This window comes from Sus scrofa, chromosome 5 (assembly GCF_000003025.6).
Source record: "Sus scrofa isolate TJ Tabasco breed Duroc chromosome 5, Sscrofa11.1, whole genome shotgun sequence".
NCBI classification, from domain to species: Eukaryota; Metazoa; Chordata; class Mammalia; order Artiodactyla; family Suidae; genus Sus; species Sus scrofa.
Genome location: NC_010447.5, coordinates 67,617,788 through 67,641,651, shown reverse-complemented (window position 1 = coordinate 67,641,651; position 23,864 = coordinate 67,617,788). Strand labels below are relative to the sequence as shown.

The following is a 23,864-nucleotide window of genomic DNA, read 5'->3' as shown; positions in this document are numbered from 1 at the left end:
CAGTCAAAAAGAAAATGAGAAGTTTTTTTTTGCTTTGTCACAGAAGTTATTTCTTAGCTTTTACCAAAGTCACTGCTTATCTTTTGTAATGAGATCATGGATAAAATTTTGTACATTTTGCTCACTTTTTTGGTAACTTCTTAACCACCAAGAATTTACTGAATTAATAAAAAACTTTAGTACTGGTAAATGAAGACCAAAAAAGTTACTCCATAATTTAGTGTACATTTAGTATGTTTAGCTTTCTATGTATGTTTTTATCTCAGTTACAAGGAGGTGCTATAGACTGTTTTAATACATGCTAACAATTTTTTTTTTGCCTTTTTTTTTTTTTACCCCCTCTGACAAGCTAAAAATAAACCAGATATTGGAGTTCCCATCATGGCTCAGTGGTTAACAAATCCGACTAGGAACCATGAGGTTGTGGGTTTGATCCCTGCCCTTGCTCAGTGGGTTAAGGATCCAGCGTTGCTGTGAGCTGTGGTGTAGATTGCAGACACGGCTCGGATCCTGCGTTGCTGTGTCTGGCGTAGGCCGGCGGTACAGCTCTGATTCAACCCCTAGCCTGGGAATCTCCGTATGCCGAGGGAGCGGCCCAAGAAATGGCAAAAAGACAAAAAAACAAACAAACAAAAAAAACCCCAGATATTTTATTTAGGGCTTGCCATTGTTTTCTACTGTTATCTTCATTGAATATTATATTTACCTTGAAATATTTTTAGAACATTTATTGTGATATGATGGACACAACATAAAATTTATCACTTTAACCATTCTTAAATATACAATTAATTCAGTTGTTTTAATTACATTCATAATGTTATACAACTAATACCACTCTTGATTTCCAGGGCTTTTAAATTATTCCAAATAGAAACTCTGGGAGTTCCCATCGTGGCTCAGCAAAAATGAATTCGACTAGGAACTATGATGTGGCGGATTCGATCACTGGCTTTACTCAGTGGGTTGGGGATCTGGCGTTGCCGTGAGCTATGGTGTAGGTCACAGACACAGCTCGGATCCCGCATTGCTGTGGCTGTGGCGTAGGCCAGTGGGTTCAGCTCTGATTAGACCCCTAGCCTGAGAACCTCCATATGCTGAGGGTTCGGCCCTCATAAAAAGATTAAGAAAAAAGAAACTCTGAACCCAGTAAATAATAAATCTCATTTCTCTCCCCCAGCCCTGGTAACTCATATTCTGCTTTCTTTCTCTACGAAATTGCCTATTCATGGTACCTTGTATAAGAGGTTAAAACTGTTTTTATTTTTATTTTTTGTCTTTTTTTTTTTTTTTTTTTTTTTTTTAGGGCCACACCCAAGGCACATGAAGTTTCCCAGACTAGGGGTCGAATCGGAGCTGTAGCTGATTTGCTGGCCTATACCACAGCCACAGCAATGCGGGATTCGAGCCGCATCTGCACAGCTTACGGCTGCAGTGGATCCTTAACCCACTGAGCGAGGCCAGGGATCGAACTGCGTCTTCATGGATGCTAGTTGGGTTCCTTAACCACTAAGCTACAACGGGAACTCCTAAAACTGTTTTTAAATGTCTTGCTTAAATTTTTCTGTTTTTATGTTATTGAAGGATGACAGCATGGAAGAAAAGCCATTGAAAATAAAAGGAAAGGACTCTTCAGAGAAGAAACGGAAACGGAAGCTAGAAAAAGTAGAACAGCTTTTTGGAGAAGGAAAACAGAAGTCCAAGGAGTTAAAGAAAATGGATAAACCTAAAAAGAAGAAATTAAAATTAAGTGCAGAAAAATCAAAGGAGCTGAACAAACTGGCCAAGAAACTAGCAAAAGAAGAAGAGAGAAAGAAAAAGAAGGAGAAGGCTGCTGCAGCCAAAGTTGAGCTTGTGAAAGAGAGTTCTGAAAAGAAGAGAGAGAAGAAGGTGCTGGACATCCCTTCCAAGTATGACTGGTCGGGAGCAGAGGAGTCTGACGATGAGAACGCAGTGTGTGCGGCTCAGAACTGCCAGAGGCCCTGCAAGGACAAGGTGAGTCTGGGTGCACCCGAGAGCGCCAGTGTGGGCCAAGGGCCATGGCTTTCGTACAGTGATGGTCTGATTGCATTCCAGGATTTGGCCTTCCAGCGTCATTTGTCTAATTCAGTTTCTATAAACTTTTCAGTTATGATCCTCTTAATAAGAGAAATGTGGTTTTAAATAATTGTGTATTTGGTGAACAGCCAGAGAGGAGCCCCGTGATGGCCCGGGAGCAGTGTCTCCTGTGTGGTTGGCTCAGCAGTGACAGAGCAGTCTGTGCCTTGTCAGTTAGCTGCAATGGCCTGAGGAAGTCCCAGCCAGTGTTCTCAGAGCTGAAGCAAACGGCAGTGAGGTTTGTTCTGAAGGCCTGAAACCAAGGAGTTAGTCTGTGTCTTGTCCACACTCAGGGCTGTGTATATTCCCCTAAATGAAATATCCCCTGCAAAAAATACGTCCTGAATTTTAAATATAAGCGTATATGATGGTCATTCTTAAAGTAATATTGATGTTATAAACCTCTGAGACAGATGGATGGACTTCATGAAAAATCCTAGCTCATTAAGTGGCTAGAGGCATCTGTTACGGTGTTCCCATCAAAATTATTAGTAAATTCATAATTTTAATTTGATTGTCTTCTTATACCACTTGATAGGTAGAATTTTAATAGCTCCTCGATTTGAATATATAAACAGAATAAATACAACTGCATTGCTATTCCCTTTCTTGCCTCTTCAGTTAAATACTTATAGCGTGAAGAGGTCACCTTGTCCAGCCCTTTCATTTTACAAATGATGAAACCAGGACTGAGTGAAGATAAATGATGTGACCAAAGTCACAGAGCTAATTAGTGGCAAAACCAAAAGTAGAGCACTGGTTCCCTGGTTTTCAGACCAGGTTCTCCCCACCAGTGTCCCCGCCTCACCAGTAATTGAGATGTGAGTACAAGGACACATTGCAAAACGAAATGGTGTGTGTTAAAATTATATGAATATATAAAAAAGTGTACATCCTGGAGTCTAACCTTCCAAGGGCAAAAGCTGTTAATATTGTAATATATTTCCTTCCAGTCCTTTTTCTGTAAGTTTGTTTCATATTCCATCATTCTGTATTGACTTTTGTGTCTTGTTTATTAATTTCATAAGCATTTTTTATATTACAAACGTTTTAAAGCATTTTAGTAGGTACATTATATGTGCATGTATCATTTTTATCCTTCATTTGATTTTGTTCTCATCTGAATTTGTTTATTGAAGTGGCTGATGAAAGATGCACTGTTTCTCTTTGGGTACTAAAGTATTAGCAGTGTAGCGTTGGAAGAACCTTCTCCCTTTTTTTTCCTCTTTTAACCAATTTCATGGCAGTTGCAGGACTGGCAACAAGATGTGATGTTTCTTTTCTAGGCTTTCCTATCTTCCTCCAATGTTTATATCCATTATGAACCTTTTTCTTTTTTCTCCTTCTCACTTAATAATCTCTCCCCTTTCCTCTGCTCAGCATTTAAAAAACGGTTCAGTTCATTTATTATCCCTGTTATCCTGTAGCATAAAAACACTACAGGCAGTTTTTTTCTCATTTTCCATAAAATTGTTAAATTAACACATGTCCAGCTTATTCTCAGTGTCAGGGGATAAGGTCAGATAATCTATATGAAAGCACTTATTAACCAAAAATGCGGTGTAAATGTTAAAATATGATCATTATTTTTAAATGAGCCCTGAGATTGTTTCTAACATTACAGGTATTTAAAAAAATCTATAAAGTTATTATCTATATTTTGATGGAGCAAAAGATTTAGCTGAATATCTAGAGAAAATGTCGTTTAAACATATACAAAGATTTGTACAGATTACAAAAATTTGTCATGATTGATACAAAAAAGTTGTTAGAAAACATACCCAGGTCAGCAAGTGTGCCTTAACCTGTCAGTAGCTTACATAAAAGAAACTTATTAATGGTGTATTTCTATAATATGTTTAATTTTAAACAAATTATTTCAGATGATAAACATTTTGCTGATCATTGCTGTTTTGCCGTTACTATGGTTCTCCAAGTTTGTTTGACACTAGTTTTACTAAATAAAAGGTGTATTTCTTTACAAACTTTATAAAGAATTTTACAGCTTTCTCAGTTTGAAGTATAGTGTTTCTTTAAGAAAAGCACATTAAATGCCTTCAGAACAAAAGAATGACAGGAAAATGTTTTTTAGGGAAGTCTGTGTTCTTTAAATATCATGCAGCAAAAAAAAACCTATTCAACTAAGGTTCATGCATATTTAGGTAAATATACATTTGCCATTTTTCTAACTAGTAGTTGCTATATTGCTTTTACCTAAAAATGTGCATATTGAGAAAACTTTGAAGGATTAAATGTACCTAGTTTCAATATCAAGATGTTTTAGAGAAAAAAAAAATATTATCAGAGTAATATAAAAGATTATAAAAAACCCCATCTCTTCCATCATTATCAAATTAACTTAAGTTGAAATTAATTTTAAAAATAGTAGCGAACAGTTTTCAAAAAATTAGTTTTAAGGTTCAGAGTCTTTTTCTCCCTGAACTTTGCCAATTTCATTCAGTCTTATTGGTACCAAGAGTAAAAGAAGTTAACTCGAAGAAGCAAATTCTTTCATGCCAATGTTTAAGTAACACTTTTTTCTGTATTAGAATAAATACTTAATCATCTTACTAATGAAAATAGACTTTTTTTCCCCTGTGCCTTTTTACCTTCTTACTATGGGCCTTTTCCTTAGCCATTACTGCTTCCCTAAGAAGTTTGGCACAGTAAATAAATAGAGATTACACTTATAAACTTCTCTCTTACTTTTACTATTCGTTAGGCTTTTATGATTCATATCTCCTTTTAGCGTAGATAATCAGAGGCTTGATTACCTGGATGAGTGACACACACACACACACACTGGTGACATTGTGATGGGGGAGTCAACTGTCCAAGCTTGCCTTTGACTTTTCTAGTTTTAGTACTGAAATTGTTGTGTCTTGGGAAACCTGTTAATCTCTGGGATTAACAGACTGGGAAGGTTGATTACTTATTGTAGAGAGTACCGTAAAAACACACGAGGATTCTGAACATATGTTGTACTTAAGTGAATTGTTTTAATTTTCCAATCTGGCTTTTGCAAGAAACTTTGGTGCAAAAGAGATTGAATGCCAAAATAACAAAAGCTCAGTTGAGTAACTAAGCTAAGAATATGACTAAATCACCAGGCTTTCTTTTTCCCCCGCAGTATAGTAATATGTGCTAAGAAATGAACAAATTATAATATACCAAATATTTTTCTTAGGTGTATATGTGGAACCATATAGCAAAATGTGAAATGCCAAACTAACTTTATTTCCACTACTTAATATATTTCTCTTTTAAACACACATTCCCCCCAATTCAGTAACCTCTTTTTACTATAATGTTAAATCTCTCAACAACTTTTTTTTTTTTGGCTGCGTCTGTGGCAGGTGAAAGTTCCTGGGCCAGGGATTGAACCCACGCTGCAGTTGCAGCCTCTGCCACATCTGTGGCAACACCAGATCCTTAACCGCCACGCCAGAAGGGAACTTCTATGATGTTAAATCTCTTATCAGTTAATATTGGAACAGCTTATAGCTGTGAAGTTTTTCAGTAATTGCTTTTGTGATTGATAAGTATATCTTCCAGAAATATTGAAAGGGGAAATGACTACTAGAACTTAAAGTGCAGTTGGCCAAATTCTGCGTTCTTGAGTGTTAGGGCCATTGCAGAGTCTGTTGCCTGTGTCAGAATCTTCTGTGTATTCAGCTGACTTTCCAAACTTTAATTTGCCTTGTGATCTTGTGGGCCATTTCACACAAGGTAGAAGTGGAGTTTGTTAGTGGATGAGCATGATAAAAAGATATTAGTTAAAAGAAAGCGGTTTTTCCCCTGCTAGATTATTAGAGTAAATTGTTAGTATGACCTCTAGGCCGGGATAGATCTCAAGAAAAGTTATATACTTTTTGGGGGATGGTGGAAGATCTGGACTTAGGACTGGACTTCTGTCACAAAAAGGGAAAACTTTATTTTCCTTATTTGAAAGAGAGTGGTAGGTTGGCTATTGGGAAACCAGTGAGTGTAGTGCAGAATTAGATTTTAATGGACATGGGGCTACTGTTCTTGGCAGCAAATACTGATACATTGGTACCTTTCTCACCCAAGGGGGACTGAACTGGAGGTAGGAGGAGCTCTCTGTAGAGTCGGAGGCATCATAACAGGGTGACAGCCTCAGTGTGGGCAGCCCAGAGTAGCACAGCTCACCTTCCCACTTCACTTACCCTGAGCTCACCTACCATCACATCAGCACGTTGTAGAGCTTCACCTGCTTGTAGTATCTTTATTTAATCTGTTGCACGGAAGTCGTCATCTCCCTTTTCTCTCTCCAGTATAGTTTGCCACATAGCAACGTTTTGTCAGTTATTTTCTCTACTGCGCAGACCTCAGAAGCTGAATATCACACAAACAATTACAAAAAAACCCACAATTTATTTAAGGAAGTAATGTGAACTTACAGGAAGCACATCATACATCACATAGTGCCAGCCAGTGATCATCAAATTTAGAGTATATAAGAATTTCCTGGGAGTTCCCATCGTGGCGCAGTGGTTAACGAATCCGACTAGGAACCATGAGGTTGCGGGTTCGATCCCTGCCCTTGCTCAGTGGGTGAAGGATCCGGCGTTGCCGTGAGCTGTGGTGTAGGTCGCAGATGCGGCTCGGATCCCACGTTGCTGTGGCTCTGACGTAGGCTGGCAGCTATAGCTCTGATTCAACCCCTAGCCTGGGAACCTCCATATGCCGCAGGAGCGGCCCAAGAAATGGCAAAAAGACAAAAAAAAAAAAAAAAGAATTTCCAGGGAGCTGATGAAAAAAATGTGGGTTTTGATTTGTACTCCTGAGATACTCCCAAGTCTGTAGGTTTGGGGTTGGTTTCAGCTACATTTTTAACAGACACATCAGGTAATTCTGTTGTAAGTGCTGCTGGTCATTACTTGAAGATTCAGAATTTTTGTGTAAAATAGAATAATGAATAGAGCTCTGTGATGTAGATCTTAAATAGTGCCTCGGGTATCCCAGGCTGAGGACTGGCTGTTTTGCCAAACATTATTTCATCTGATCCTCTAAATTATCCTGTGAGCAACATGTGATCTCCACGTTACAGATGGAGAAATGGAGTTTTGGAGATGAAGTGACTTGCCTCAAATTGTACCTCTGAACTCTGAAGTTCTGAAGGAGTTCAGTAATGCATTGTCTCTTTAAGACTTAGATTCAGGAACAATGGAAGCAAAAAGATTATTTTGACAAATAATTTATCCCATCCTTTAGTAGAAAACCTTGAAACTCCTAACACGACTTCACACTTTGGATAAGTTTTATAATACATGGAAACTGATTTTGAAAACTACTCACTTTCCCTGCCAAAACTGCCTTCCTCTGTTCTTTCTTGTAAGCTGTACTCAAGTACTTAATTGATTCCTTTATACTCCTTGCCTTGTTCTGATTTCTGGCAAAACTCATTGTTTTAATAAGTAGCTTCTGACGTTGCCAGTGAAATGATCTACTTTTGTACTGGGGAGAGGAAGAGTAAGTAGGTTCTTAAAAGTTCTAATCTGCCATGGCATCAGCTGTAAAAACTACCCCAGTCACCTGCCAGATAGGAAAGCCCAAAGTCACCTCACTGTTAATTATATGCTCCAGGCTTTTGGTCACCAAACAAGAGGCCTTTTGTAGCCTCCTGTAATCACCATACTCCCTGAAGGGTCAAAGCTTGCCTGGTACCTGCCACTGACCTGTCAGTTACCCAGACTTCAATTTTAAATCTCAGAGTGATCTATTGACCTGTGTCTTTGACTGTTTTATTTGGTTAATTTGTAAGATTTGACCTCTGATATTTGCTAACTTTTTATAGGGAGTTGTATTTGTAACGGAAGAAGAGAAGAATAAAAAATATTAGTTTTAAAAGTGGCCTATGTGACTGCTTTTCTAAAAAGGTATTTAAAGCTCTTAGTACTTTGGCTTATCTCTTTGAAATAAAGCTAATACACAGGGTTGCCTTCACGTTGTTGTACTCTTCCTTTCTTGATTGATAATTGCATTGTCTTATAGCCTAGAAATTGTTAATATTAGCTAAAACTACTTGGCTGCTCTATTAGAAGTTCCTTTTTTGTCAAATTTTCTCAAACATTTTTCTGCCTCACAAGGAGCCCCAGGTATTTACAAGGTAATGGAGTACCTAAGAGGCCTAATTGTGTGGACATATTATGGAAAAAATAATTCGGGGGTATTAACTTCCCAGCTTCTTTCTTTAAAAAATAACCCCATAAAAAGTCATTGTCTACCTCTGGATATCCCAGTTATTTGCTGTCATTTAAGCCAAGAAAGTTCTTTGGTTTGTTTTTACTCTAGGCGTTAATGTTTATGTAACCTAAACATTCTCCAATCTTGTCTCCAACAGGTAGACTGGGTACAGTGTGATGGTGGCTGTGATGAGTGGTTTCATCAAGTTTGTGTGGGTGTGTCTCCAGAAATGGCGGAAAATGAAGATTACATCTGTATAAACTGTGCAAAGAAGCAGGGGCCAGAGAGCCCCAGTCAAGCACCACCTCCTTCTTTCATAATGAGCTACAAACTACCAGTGGAGGATCTTAAAGAGACCAGTTAGCAGGTGCTGGGATACAGTTTGGGACATGGGGAAAATGGACCACACTGGACTGTAGTCATCAAGCAGAGTGGTTTAGATCCACTCAGAATGTTGCTTCCAAAGACGAATGGCCTTCTGAGAAAGTCCTCTTAGCTGACTTCCTCTTTGCATGGACGTGTGGTCTCCATTCTCTGTCAGCACATCTATGCTGAGGGTGTCTTCTTTGGCACAGCAGCCAGTGTTTCAGTTCATGTCTCCTCTGAGATTGATTGTCACACGAAGGCCAGACATTCGATTGAGTTCTGGGGTGGCTGGTGGGCATTCACGCCTTGGTGTGCTAGCAGGGATTGTAGGATATGGCCTCTGGCCAGTTGATGTTAGCTAGAGGTTTACAGCCCAGGGGCAGCACCACCTACCGCCTGGAGGGGCTGACTAGTTGGCGAGGAGTCAAGAGTACCACTTTCCTTCACTGTAACCTGGCATGTGATGCCTTACAGATCCAGCTAGGAGAGCATCAGGACCGAAGTTACTCCTGTTAGAGGATAGTAGGTCTGTAGACCTCAGTTCCTTGTGCTTGTTTGTACCAAGAACAAAACCCCAAATGAGAGGCAGATCCCTGATCGTCCTGAGGAGGAGGATGTCCTCTGGTTCAGAAGTCTGACTAGCTTGGCTTCTGGGAAGAAGAGCTTTTCTCATTTCAAGGCAAGGAGACTTTTTGGCTTTGAGAAGTCCTGCTGCCTTGGGTCTGCATTTTAGAGAAGAGCAGGTACGTGTCTCCAGGCTTCTGCAGAAGCAAAGAAGACGAGTCAGAATGTTTTACTGAGCCACAGTGATGCATGCTTTCTGGGGAAACCTTCATTCACAAGCATACCAGATACCACCAGGCTTCAGGCATGGCCACAAGCGAGACCAGCAGATAACAGCTTTTGCCTTGCAGCCCCGCCCCCACTGAGTGTGGTTTCCAGGACCACCGGTTTCTGGTTGTGGCCCACAGCAGACGCCGTGGAATCTCACCATGGCTTCCTAGGAGGACGTGGGCTTAGAGCTCCTCTGGGTGATAAAGTTGTTTTAGTAAATTCATTTTTTAAAAAAGAAAAGAAAAGACTTGTTTTTACTTTTTTCTAAATGTCTCTGACTACTGACTGTTCTATAAATAGATTATTTTTCCTTTTTTAATATACATATATGAATATATAAATATATATATATTTACTGTTACCAGCAGCATATGACAGAGTTTCGACATCAAGAATCCATTTGGAAGACAAACAAAAAAAATCCATTTGAGGGCTTGCTTTTTCTCTTGTTGCTTTTTAATAAAGAAATCCCATTCCTTCCTTGTAGTACAAGGAGTTAGCGCTTCCTTATCCATCCTAGGCTGATCAGATCTTCCATCCTGTTTTTGTTCAAATAGATAACTATTTCCCTGTGTGTTGGGACATGTCCCTGTCTGTGGGGAATTTGGGCCTCACTGTGTCTGTGGTGGTGGGTCTGGTCTGTACTCTTTTGTATGTGAATGTTAGAAGCTGTGGTGCTGCGTCCTCTTCCGTCCTGTCGTGTTCTCTGTTCTTGTGAAGGGGCTAGGTCAGCGCTATGGAAACTTTTATTAGAAGGGGACTCATTTTTTTTTTTTTTTTTAAGGGACAAAAAAAAAAAAACCCAAACAAAGAAACCCACCGAACAAAGTAAAAATGGTGTTTTGCCTTTACTATCCCGTGTCCCTTTATTTTGGTTTAGAAATCGTGGTTTGACTTAAACTCATCAGCTTACCTTTTAAAAGGGGGTTCAGGGTGGGCCCAGAGAACAGCTTACACTCTCCTCTTCCCTTTCTGCCCTAGTCTCTTTTAAAGAAATGTTTTCTAGTAACTAGAAGTGAAATGTACTGTCCAGTCACAGTTTGAGTGGGTATGAGATTTAACTCAAAAGGCATCTTACCGAAAAAAAAAAGAAAAACTTTTCCTATAACATCCAGTTTCTGGAAGTGCTTTCTCTATGGTTTGTATTCCCTATTTTTTAGTCACTCTTCCCTTACTATCAAATATTTTGTTTTGACCTGTTAAGAGGTTCCTAAGTGTTGGTGTGCATGTCTTAAAATCTGTAGCATATGTATGATTTAAGATTTCAGTGGAAATTGCAAGGTAATTAACCAATTTCATAAGTTTTCATTTTGCTAATCTATATAAAGATATTATTGCTTAGTTAAGAATTTCATGTGGTTGATATTCTAGAGAAAGCACACTATTTTTTATCTTTTGGTCGTCTCTGAAAATCTTCAAATGCTTATGGGTTAAAAATTGAGTGTAGTCGTAAGTGATGGCTGCTTAGGATACACTTAAAAATATTTTATTGTTCCTTCATTACTCAGCCATCAGTTGAGGGGCCTGAGGATGCTGAGAAGACAGCTAAGGGGTTTTACTTCATGGAGTGTGGTAGATGGCTGTAGAGAACTGTTAGGGAATAATTTAGGTCCATAGTATGCTGTTTGCCTGAGTATTTGACCTGAGTGAAAAACGCAAGACAGTTTCCAACCATGAATAGCTTCCTGTTTATCGTCTGACATTTTGAAACTTAAATATATCATTTAATTCACGCTGGGATTTTCTGTTTTTATTTGGAAGTCACAGAGGATTTGGTCTGACTCTGACCCTTTAGACCAAGGCTGAGAAGAACGGATGAGAGAAATTAATTTTAAAAAAGAAAATAAAAATATATAGAAATATATAATTTGGGAATTAATGAACTAAGATTCATCTGTTTTAAAAAATGCTGATGTTCTGTTATAAAACTGTTTCACTTAGAGGAAATTACAACTTAACTCCATTCTTCCATATTGTAACACTTCGTATTAAAACTTGATTTAAAATACCGTTTTACCCTTCCTAACTCCTCCCAGTTGCAATTCTTCACTTGTTATTTAAAATTATATGTTAATTCCTTTATCATAAATTGTCTTGGCAAAGGTTATAGAAAGGATGGTGAAAACTAGGAGGTCAAAGAGTAGGTGGTTGGAACCTCGTGCCCCTAGCTGCAGGTGGTACCAGCAGCGTTCTCATCTGCCTCCTGCCTGGACCGCAGAGCCAAGCGGAGCTGCTGGGGCCAGGCTTCCTCCTGGGTGCTGGACCTCTGTTCCACGTGCCTCAGATGTGTGCTTGTGGACGACAGCTTTGGTATGTTGGGCACCGGATGGTTGAAAAGGTGGATGTGACATCTGTAGTTGCCCAGGAGTTACCTTAATCATCAAAACCCCAGTGAGGGCTGACCTGTGAGAGGAGAGTGGTGTTACCTGTCCTGTCTTCTTGACTTTTGTCTTCAGTATGTGTCTAAAAAATGTCAGTTGGTTTGTTTTAATTTTTAGATTCTGAATGCAATTCGGTGGTTGTAGGAGAAACTCCCTACTTACCAGTATTTAAGTTCTATAATATGCTTGTGTGACTATGAGCCAGGACCTCAAGTAGGAGGATGAAAGGAAAAACTTGAGAAAGCCCTTCTAAATGGTAGGATTATCTACTCTTTAAAGGAGAAGTGGCCATGTGAAGTGGAATTTGAAGTTGTAAATTGTGAAAAAATTAAGCTGTTAAAAGTCCTGCACATAACAAGGTTCAATAAAGGTTTACATATGAACTAGCTTCATATGTGTATAGAAAGTTGCTTTTGCAGTAGGTCCTTAAGTATACATTATTAAAAGCAGAAAGTTGGTTTGCATTTAACCTTTTGAAACCCCATTTAAAAAAATATTAAAGCATATCATTACTTTGGATATGAATATGCCAAGTGGCATTTGGTATTTACAGCACGAGAAGGAGGGAATGGATGTTAGTATGTTTTGGAATTGAAGGCTTCTCTTGGCCTGGATCATATCCAGTGACCACTATGCAATGAATGATGTGTGCTAGAAAAGGATGTGACGTGTTTTTAATGTTGTATCCTGCATATTCTTCCATTTGCAATACTCCAAGATGTCTAAACAGGAATGTCTTTTGTAAACCTCAAAGCCTGTTGATTATTCCCTTGCATATTTATTTCCCTGTTAGTGAGACACTTGAATATAATATGGACTCTTAATTTACCAGGGTTTTTGATGGTGCCTTATAAAAAGTACAACTTGATTTCTGGTTTTTGAGCATGTTTTGCATTTCTTATGTTTTCTGAAAGAACATTAGACATGGTTATTTGCATTACATCTGAAAAATAAAAATCTGTGTGTGCTCTCAGGATCCCCCTACTCTGTCATTTGCATTGATGGCAACTCCAAATGGGTAACCAAGGAAAGGTAAATTTTGGTGATGGATATTGATGATACGAGAGCCATTTTTAACCTGTTGGAAAAGAGTTTCTAATGTGTATTTGCTCTCTATAAAATAAGGAACTGGCCTCAAGTGACTACATCACTGGTGTAATTAGCCTGCTGCATTGCTGAGAATAGTGTCTTCAGAAAGGGTGAAGTAGAAGTGATTCCTGAAGACCTCACTTGCCTTTCTCTGTTTCCAGCAAGGATCCGGCGATGACTGACAGACACTTCCCCACCTTTGACTCTTGAGTGGCTTATCCTTTTGCAGGGAACCAGCAACAAGCAGAGAAAATGAGAAATTACTTTCCTTTTTCCTTTGGCCTCCTAGTACCTAAAGCTAGTTCCATCTGCAGTTTAGTTCAGAGAAGTAGCACTTTCTTCTCATTGCCAAGGTTACCAGGTCACGTAGGCATAAGGGATTTGTTGCTGAAAGTGTTAAGATTCTGTTTGCAGTGAAATTGGCCCCAAACATGAAGCGTGAGTGTGTATGTTTATGTGTTGGGAGGAGAATGAGTGGGAAGAAGGAGGGAAAAAAAAAAAAAATCTGGCTGTCTCAACTTGGAAAAGAATTTTCTTGCCAACAAAAAGAGACCTGAAATTTCATAAGATTGACATATTCTTTAAAGTTGTGTGGGATCCTCCCAGTTTAGACCACGTATTTCTTGGGGGCTTGGCAGTGTGGTTGACACCAATATGTTGATCCCTAATCTTTTCATGGGAAGCTTAGCCTTTATTTGGGAACCTCATGTAACACAACAAAAGAACACACTCAAGGACTCTGTTGTGTGACTAAACAAAGTGAGTTTGGAATTTCTTGACTCTTATCACCTATTTGCTCTTTAAAGTAAGTTTCTACTCTTTTTTGTAGGAAGAAAGATAATTTTATGTTTTTATATAATAAAGTCCCATGAAGTTTCTTCACAAGGCAAGGATTTTCTTTAACCTCATCTTTGGAGCATCTTAATGCAAAAAAGGCAGCACAAGAAGACTTGGCCATGGTTTGGTGGTTCCACTTGGTGAACTGTGTAGTAAGGAACTCATGTGTTGCCAGGAGCACAGGGATGAACTCAGTCTTTGGTAGTTAAAAAACCCAACAGCCAAATTTCAGAAGCCCAGATGAGGACTTCAGCATTACATAAAATAGAGAATGTTGGATTTAGGAATGAAGTGTTCTGGGTTTTAGTTCTCTGTATGAACTTACGTTAGTTACATAGCTTTTTGAGTCTCGGTTTCCTACCATGTGCAGATACAGAGATGTTGAAGTTACAACCCCACCCTGTGAGAGATGGTAAGACATGATTTTTAAGAGTGTTTCTTATAAAAACTTAAAGAATTTAAAGAGGAAGACAGTAGAGGGATTTTCGAAATTCCCATTTAATAATAGAAAAATCTATTTAGTACTCCTGAGGAGAGCATATACAGGCTAGCTTTTCTTTTTTTTCTTTTTCTTTTTTTTTTTTTTTTAACGGCTGCACCTGTGACATACGGAAGTTCCCGGGCTAGGGGTTGAATTGGAGCTGCAGTTGCTGGCCTAGACCACAGCCACAGCAACATGGGATCCAAGCCACCTCTGTAACCTGCACCAGATCCTTAACCCACTGAGGCCAGATATTGAACCCCCATTCTTGTGGACACTGTGTCAGGTTCTTAACTCGCTGGGCCACAGCAGGAACTCCCGTACAGGCTGTATTGAATATCTACTTTAGAAAGTGTAAGTCGTGGTCACTGACGTTCACATTAGGGCATACCCTCCATGGGCATTCCCTGACTCGAGAAGTTCATCACACACTTCACGTGTGCCCCCAAAGACTGGCACTTCCGTGCCCTTTGGTGGTGGACTCAGGAGGTAAGGTGAGAGGATCATATGTTCTGATAGGCCGACCATGCCCGCCCTCCTCCTGAGTTGGTCCCTGGCCTCGGTCAGTAATTTCCCGGCTCAAAGCGTGAGCCCTTCCCCCTGCACATAAGGCTGCTCTCTGCTGGAACCAGGAGGCCACCTGGGCAGTGGCAGCTGTAGTCTTTCTGGTTGAATCCTGCCATCCTTTCTACTTGGCACTCAGCTTTGTAGAGACATGAAACCCATTGTCACTGGTTTTTTTGGAACCCAAGCATGTCTGGTCTTGGTCAGTGCATTGTGTTTTTGCTCATTTTGTCATGGAAACATCAGTTCCAGTTGGAACATCAAGGCTGGTTTAATTCATTTTGCTTCTCATCCCTGTAATGCACTGCTGCCACAGCAGTAGAAGGCCATCCAGTCATATCACTTGCAACACTCAGTCCCTTTTCCCATTGCTGCCTATCCTGCTGATTCTGATTCTTTGCATCATAGAGACCCTGGCTTCCCTCTTCCCTTGTAAATGAACTTTCCCGCTTTTTCATTAACTGGAGCTGGCTCTTCCTCAGACACTTAAACTGGGGTGGTTGTCCACTTCTACAGGTGTAACCGGGCAGGGTCCAGGCATTGCCAGTGCCGAAGTTAGGCCTGTTCCCCTGTGCCATGTACCCTCCCTCACTTTCCTCTCGGGTTACTGTTTTGCACTCATGGAGGGTTTTGACTGTTCATGGACATGTCTGTCTCCAGCCCTGCTGTCATTCTAGGCAGTGTCCCTGATTCTTGGCATCTGGTCCACTGCCAAGAATCTTGTTCACACCGTTAACAGGCCAACTCCACGATTGTGCCGTGGACTCTCAAAACTTATTTCTGATGTTAAATTCTACGATCCTCTTCAAACTACTCTTGTTAGTGACTTGTTCTTTGATCTCTTCCTCTTAGTATATTTACTCTTTGACCTCAAGAAACCTCCAACTCCCTTAGCATTTTCCCCTTCCCATCTGTCAGCTCACTGGCTTCACCCTGTCCCTCTCCCTTCAATGTGGGCTACGTGGCCCACTGCTCAGCCTGGTCTGTTGCTTCTCCATCACTCTGGCCCCACAGAACCTCATCCCCAGCTGGCTTGGCCGGCTGACATGGTAACTGCTGAGCACATGCCATTGATTGGTAGCTGCATAGATTGACTCAGGGAGGCTGGCTCTCAAAGCAGGGTAGCAGCTGCCCCAGCGGGCCAGCAACCCCTCTCTTCTTAAAGATGCTTTAGACTCTCGTCTCTTGTCCTGCTCTCACCACCCCTTCCCTCAGCAGAGGCCTTCCCTGCAACACGGAGGAAACACGTCAGCAGGGGGGCTGTAAGCTTCCCTTGTCAGCTGGACACCCAGCATCCTTATCTGCCCCAGTGAGTTGTCTGTCCTCTGGCCGGCACAGACTGGATGGAGGCAGGCGGCTGGTGGACCCCACGTCATCTCACCTCCTTCAAGACCTGGTCCCTCATCAGCCCCTCCCTCATCTAGCTCTCGAGCTCATGTCTCTTCTGCTGGCGTACTCCCTTGAACCTGTCTCCCTCTCCTTTCTTTTTCCCTTTGGAGCCAAGCCCCATTTGCTCCCTCCATTCACTTTCCAATCCCTCCTCAGCCTGTTGTATCTGGATTCTACTCAATGCTCCACGGGTCTGCTCTCAGTGTAGTCAGAGCCACATCCAGTTGACCCTTCACTGGTTCCTACCTGACATCTGACAATTGTCACCTCCCTTTTTAAAACTTCACTGGCTTCTTGGCCATGCTTTTTCTTAATTTTTCTTCTCTATAGTTGCTCTTTAGTCAGTCTTCTGTTTCTCCCTTGAACAGCATCGCCAGAGGCCCTTCTCTGTCTCCTCCTTGGATGCCCTGGTCTCCTCCAACTACCGCTTTTATTCAGAAGTTTCCCAAATCACTATCACCTGCGGGTACTAGCTTTGTTCTTTGATCAACTGTCTAGTAAACATTTCCCCTTGCATCTGTTTAAAATCACTCCAAACCCTGTGTGTCAAAAAAGTTACCGCCTCCCCCCTCCCCACACTGGTTCCTCTTTATTCTGCATCCAAAAGAATAGCTAGTTGCCCAAGCAACAATCATGTGAGCCATCCTAAATTCTTTCTGACCACTCACTTCCCACGTGCAATCAGAGGGTAGCACCAAGTCCTTTAGACTCACCTCCCATCTTTTATCTCCTCCGGTTCCCATGGTGATGGCATTACTTCAAGTTCTCACCAGTTTTCATCTAATTTCCATACTGGGCTTTAATCTGGTCTATTTCTGGTTTATCTAACAAATTTCTACCAGAATAAACTGTCTAAAGAGCCCGTATGTTCATTGCGTTGTTCTGTGGAATCTGCCCATGTTTATCTTTGTAAAGGCATCTGCGTCCACACACCCTCAATCACTGTGCTTCTAACATAGCTTCATTTCCTCAAACACACAAGGCTCTTGTCTCTGGAATGCTCTTCCAGGACTTTTTTTTTTTTTTTTTTTTTTTTTGGCCGAACCCTTGGCATATGGAAGTTCTCAGACCAGGGATCAAATCTGAGCCACAGCTTCGACCTCCAGCATTGCATCCTTAGCTCTGCACCACAGCAGGAACTCCCCAGATCTCAGTTCTGAGCTGTGAGCTTAAATGCTGCTCTTTAGAGTCCTGGTTCTGTCCCAACAGCTTGTTCCACTTTCTCAGGGGCTTTTGCACTATGCGACATAATTGCTTATAAATCCCATGAGGATGGGGCTTATGTTCCCTTTATCGCCATACCTAGCACCTAGAACAATACCCTGCATAGAGTAAGATATCCAATAATGTGGGTGAATGCTGTTGTGTGTCTGTGTCCCTCCCTCTACATTCACTCCCTTGGTTTGCTGTTCTTGTGTTTGGGCTGCCATGCCCTCGCTGACCGTTTCTCCTTCCTACCTCCTCTTCCTTCAAAGATGAGCACACCCCACAACTCTCCTAAGACAAGTCTTTCCGATCACACCTCTCCTCATGCTCTGATTTAGATGTCCTTTCATGGAGCTCTGATGCCATTTAGGCTACAGATTCTCAAAGTGTGGTCCCCAGATCCACAGCAGCAGCAGCACCTGGGAATTTGTTGGAAGTGCAAGTTCTTGGACCCATTCTGACCTTCTAGTCAGAAACTCTGGGGCGGGGCCAACAACCTGCAATGAGCCCTCCACGTGATTGGGATGCCTGCTAATGTTGGAGAAACCCTGGAGTGTTAATAGTCACTGTGTTTGCATCTCCAGGATGAGCACAACGCCTGGAACAAGATTATGTAAAGATCTTCCTTACAGAGAGCCAAAATCCTTCTTCCTATAGCCTTATATAGCAACCCTGATGCTTTTGAGGCTATGAAAGCTGCTTCAACTGCCTTTGTTTGGGAGCCTTTTCATAGCCATTTTTTCTACCTTCTGGCTTTCCTCCTCTGTTGTCTGGTTTAATACTGATTCTTTTTCATGTGCTGGGACTGAGTCCCTCCAAATTCAAAATCCTTAGATTTATCTGAACAAACTCCAACATACTTCATACCCATCTTAAATATTGAGAGCATGTTTTTAGCTACAATTCTGAAAGTGGAACTGTAGGGTCACCCCAATAAGGTGTTCTTGACAATTATGGCTAGATCCCGCTGTAGGGCCGGAGAGACAGACAGTGGAAACCCAGGGTGGCCCAAAGCTCCGTACACTATCTCAAAGAACTGGCCGAAGTCACCTGAAAGTAGTCCTGTAAAGTGGCTTCATATAACTGAAGTGGAGGTCCTCAGCCATGGCGGCACATTCAAATCATCTGGAGAGCTTTTAAAAGCCATTCTTGCCCCTCCCACCCGCAACCAGTTGAATCAGAGCATCTAGGAGTAGAGCCCAATAAAGAGAACTTTTTGGAACAGCTGTGTTGAGGTATAATACCATAAACTTGTGCTTATGTACAAGTTGGTGATGCTCCATAAATTTCCAGAATTGTGCAACCATCACTCCAGCCTAACTTTACAATGTTTCCATCAACCCCAAAGAAACTTCACACCCATTCATATCACTCTCTGTTTCCACTCCCAGCCCCAGGCAGCCATCATCTGCTTAGGTTTCTATAGATTTGCCTCTTCTACCCCAAGCATTAGGATTTATAAAAAAGCTTCCAAGTGATTTTTATAATGCAGCTAGAGTTGAGAATTACAGTTCTAAATGCATTATAAGGAGTCGGTAATTTCTTCAAACCGTGGATAATAAGAATATGTCATGTATTTTCACATTTGTGCCTCCCACTCCTGCCAGCACACGCAACCATCACTGTGTGGCAGACCATTAACTTGATCGTGGCCGTTAGTGGAGCATTCTGTTATTTTCCCATTATACCTTGTACTATCATACTCAAAACAGCCTCCCAGTCTCTCCCCAGGCTATTTAGAAGCATCTCTGGTCTGCCTTTCTTCCTTTAGTTCATGATTCAACAGCCACGGCCTGAAGTTCTCTGGGGCTTTCCTCCACCACCCCCATGGTGATGTCTCTGGAAGTGATTGCATTGATCCTGTATGTAAATTTATCCCTTTAAGAATCTGTCACATTGGTGTTTTCTTCCACATGCCTTGCTGTCTAACTTCTCTGCCAAAGATAGATATTTTATTTTGCTTTATGAATATACTAATATTTCCACAAGTTTTGGGGGAGATGTATTTCTTGCTTTTTTTTAATATTATAGGCATAGTTATTTATGTATGTATGTTTGTATTTATTTATTTTTTAGGGCCTCAAGTGCGTCATATGGAGGTTCCCAGGCCAGGGGTTGAATCGGAGCTGTAGCTGCCAGCCCACGCCACAGCCACAGCAATGTGGGATCCTCAACCCACTGAGAGAGGCCAGGGATTGAACCTGAGACCTCATGGCTCCTAGTTGGGTTCATTTCCATTGTGCCACGACAGGAACTCCATGGCATGTTTATTTTTTTATTTTTATTTTTTAATTTTTTTGTCTTTTCTAGGGCCTCACCCACGGCATATGGAGGTTCCCAGACTAGGGGGTCTAATTGGAGCTACAGCCACCGGCCTACACCACAGCCACAGCAACGCCAGATCCGAGCCACATCTGTGACCTACACCACAGCTCACGGCAATGCTGGATCCTTAACCCACTGATCGAGGCCAGGGATCGAACCCTCAACCTCATGGTTCCTAGTTGGATTCATTAACCACTGAGTCAGGACGGGAACTCTGATGGCATGTTTATTTTTAAAAAAATACCAAAAAGAAGAAATAAATGAAAAGTTATCCTTCACCCCAAAATGAACACATTAAGATTTAATCACATTTATTTTCAGACAGCTACCTGTGCACATTAAGTATGTGTACATACAAATATGTATACCTTTCTATGAGTGAGGGCACACTCTGTGTACTCCTTTCCTCTTTTACTTCATGTCAGCATTTGTGTGTGACGATAAATATAGATTTGTATTGCTGATTTTTTTTTTTTCTTTTTACAGTTGCATGTGTGGCATATGGAAGGTCATGGGCCAGGGGTCAAATTGTAGTTGCATCTGAGGCCTCCGCCACAGCCACAGCAAAACCAGATCCAAGCCATATCTGTGAACTACGCTGCAGCTTGCGGCAATGCTGGATCCTTAACCCACTGAATGAGGCCAAGGATTGAACCCGAATCCTCACAGACACTATGTAGGGTTTTTAACCCACTGAGCCATAACAGGAACTCCCTAGATTTGTGTTGTTTTTAATGACTATATAGTTTTGCATTAAATGGAGTCTTAATGATTTTTAAGAGTTGTGTATATTGAGGACATTATTTTTTTGTCTGTGTGGCAAAATTTTGACCACCGTATTATTATTATTAATCTTTTAAATGTATTTATATTTTTTCTTTTTTTCTTTTTTTTTTTTTTTAAATGAGAGTTGCAACGTTTATTTCAGGTTCTCTCTTTTTTTTTTTTTGTATTTTTTTTTTTTTCTTTTTTGCCACACAGGCAGTATGTGGGAATTCCTGGGCCAGGGATTGAACCTACGCCACACAGCAGCAACCAGAGCCACAGCGGTGAGAACGCAGGAGCCTCAACCCGCTAGGCCATCAGAGAACTCCCTATATTTTTTCTTTATAGATGTTATTAAATGTTATGCTGTAAACTTAACCTCTTTAATTTTATGATTCCTGATTTTCCTGACATGCTTAGAATGATTTTCTTCTTTACTAGATAATAAAATTACCTGCATGATTTTGCTTGGTACTTTTTTTTGCCTTTTAGGGCCGCACCTGTGGCATGTGGAAGCTCCCAGGCTAGTGGTCAAATTGGAGCTACAGCTGCTGGCCTACACCACAGCCACAGCCACTGGGGATCAGAGCTGCATCTGTGACCTACACCACAGCTCACAGCAACGTCAGGTTGCTGACCCACTGAGCGAGGCCAGGGGTCAAACCTGCGTCCTCATGGATGCTAGTCAGATTCATTTCCACTGTGCCATAACAGGAATTCCTAGCTTGGTACTTTTATGGTTTTATTCTGTATATTAAATTTTTCTTCCATCTTGAAGTAATTGGTGCGAAGAATGCCAAGTTTCTTTAAATTAGTCTTCTCTTGACTACACTTCTTTTTGCAAGTGGAAGTTCCTGGGCCAGGAATCGAACCCAAGCCATAGCAGTGACCATGCTGGATCCTTAACCCGCTGAGTCTTTAGGGAACTCCTTGATTACATTTCTTAAGTGTCTCACAGCATCCACATTCACTCTTCAAAGTATTTGAGCATCTATCCTGCATGTCTGCCTGTGTGTAAATGTGGTCAATCCAAAAACTCTGATATGCAAACAACCTGACCTATGTGCGCACTCAACACACCCGCCGCCCTGGCCTCTAGTGCTGTGTAGCAATGGTACCGCGAACAGCAGCATCAAACAGCGCATTTATTACCTCACAATTTCTGTGGGTCGAGTCAGGGCCCGGCTTTGCCTGGTCCTCTGCTTCGGGGTCTCCCTCAGAGAGGCTGGCATCAAGGTTCGGTGCCAGGCTGTGGCCTCAATCAAAGCTGGACCAGGAGGAATCCTTCCAAGCTCCGGTGGTGGTTGTGTTTCATTCCCCACGGGCTGTCAGATGGAGGGCCTCAGGGTCTTGGTGGCCACTGGTTCCTGGGCTCACTACCTCTCCCAGCTCGGCCACTTGTTTCCTCACCACCAGCCAGGGAGGGGGTCTCCTGCAGACACATTACAATCCTGTGTGTCGCGGTCATGCACGCATGATCACATGGGGCCTGTTACCTTCACCGAGCTCTCCTGGTTATAAGTCACAGGTCCTGCCCGCACTTAAGGGGAGGAGGTCACAGAAGCTGTGGACTCCAGGGGCAGGGATCACCTAAGAGCTTGTGGGCCTCACTCACAAGCACACTGAGGTGCCGGAGGGAGGAAGCTTAAGGAAATTGACTCTATCCAAACTCTCCTTTTCACGTTAGATTGTAAAAGAAAAGTACAATGGCTTTGTTTTTCCAAAGTTCATGAAAAGAAAAGCAGTAACTTTTTTCTGCTTGGGCTAAACGTTTGTTAGACTGCAGCAGTTTGGGGTAATTATAATTGCCCTTTGGCCAATCCCCTCCTGTATGCAATGGAATAAATCCTTTCTGCGTCTTAGAGAAACAGAAATCTCCAAATCTCATCAAGTTTGTTTCTAGTGTTCCAAGCTCCTTGACCCTACCCATAGTTCTTTTCTGGACACACTCCACATTTTTCACATCCTTTCTAATGTCTCTGCAAAGTGTTCATTTAATCTTTATAATTCTGGATGAAGGAATCTGATCCTGGACTTTTTTTAACTTAGAAGATTCACATATGCCTAATTAAGAGTCTTTGCAAATTTTTTTCCTCTCAGTACGTTTTTCTTATTTCTTCTGTAGCCTCATGCTTTTGGAGGCTGTCAGCAAAAATTGCTGTGTTTTCCATTCCTGAGCTCCATTCACAGATACGGAAATGGGAGGATTCCCTCGTCACTGAAATGACTCTCTTATCTTTCCCGTTCATCCTAAGAGTTTCCACTTGGTTCCTAGGGATGGGCAAGCTGGCAGCTTAGTAGATTGATTTCTCAATATGTGGTAAGAAAGGGTAAAGCAAGAGAAGAAACTGGAAGCAGAATTCAAAGTTTTAAAGTATCTCATCCCAGGTTTGTAAATTAATAAATAATAATTCCTTTGCTGGGTAATAAGATTGCCATTCCTGCAGCTGACAGGCAACCCCTGTATTCCGGGGCCTATGGCGTGTTTACCCCTCAGCAGGGTGTGGGTCAGTGCTAGCTTTTTGTGTTTGATGTGCCTTTCTTTTCTGGAAATATTTAACATCCTAGGGTCTATGGATCTCTCTTTCTGGATCTCTCTCTCTCTGCCTATCTAAATAGATGGATTGATCTCCTAAATCATGTTTTAGAATTCCATAGTCCTAAGATTTTCAGGCATCCTAACATCAGCTTTCTGTGCTTCTGCTATCAGTAGGATTGTATTCAAACAATTCCTCAAAGATGGCTAATCTTTGCATGAAAAACTTATACATACTCTGGGAAAGAGTATGTATAAATACCCAAGTTCTACATTTTTCTTTCTTTTTTGCTTCCAACATCCTTCCCCCACAACAAGCCACATTCACCCCTGTTTTCCCAGGAGGTCCTCCAAGAACTGCAGTCGGGTTTGACCCAGATTCCTATGGAGACTTTGCTTTGCCCTGGGACTCAGTGCACGTGAAAGTCTGTGTGCGCCTTTTAAGAATGGGGTCTCCGTTTCCCCCAGTCCCATGGAGCTCCTGCGCCCAAACCCCGCTGGCCTTCAATGCCAGATGCTCCAGGGGCTCTTTCTCCCAGTGCCAGATCCCCACACGTGGGAGTTTGATGTGGGGCTCAGAACTCTCACTCCTGTAGGTGAGTCTCTGTGAACCAGTTACTTTCCAGTCTGTGGGGCTTCCCACCTGGGAGGTATGGGGTTGTTTATATCGTGAAATCACCCCTCCTACCTCTTGATGTGGCCTCCTCTTTGTCTTCTGGAGTAGGATATCTTTTTGAAAGTTTATGGCCATTTGGTTGAAGATTGCTCAGCATTTGGTTATAAATTT

General features: G+C 41.6%; 1 protein-coding gene across 1 annotated transcript in view; it reads left to right on the top strand.

Annotated features, from left to right (window-relative positions):
- Positions 1-12,861, top strand: part of KDM5A (lysine demethylase 5A) — an 87,353-nt gene extending 74,492 nt beyond the window's left edge. Inside the window, exons 27-28 of the mRNA XM_021092486.1 lie at positions 1,585-1,995; positions 8,462-12,861. Of these exons, the coding sequence (XP_020948145.1) occupies positions 1,585-1,995; positions 8,462-8,668 (618 nt within the window). The 3' untranslated portion in view covers positions 8,669-12,861. The remainder of the gene's footprint in view (positions 1-1,584; positions 1,996-8,461) is intronic.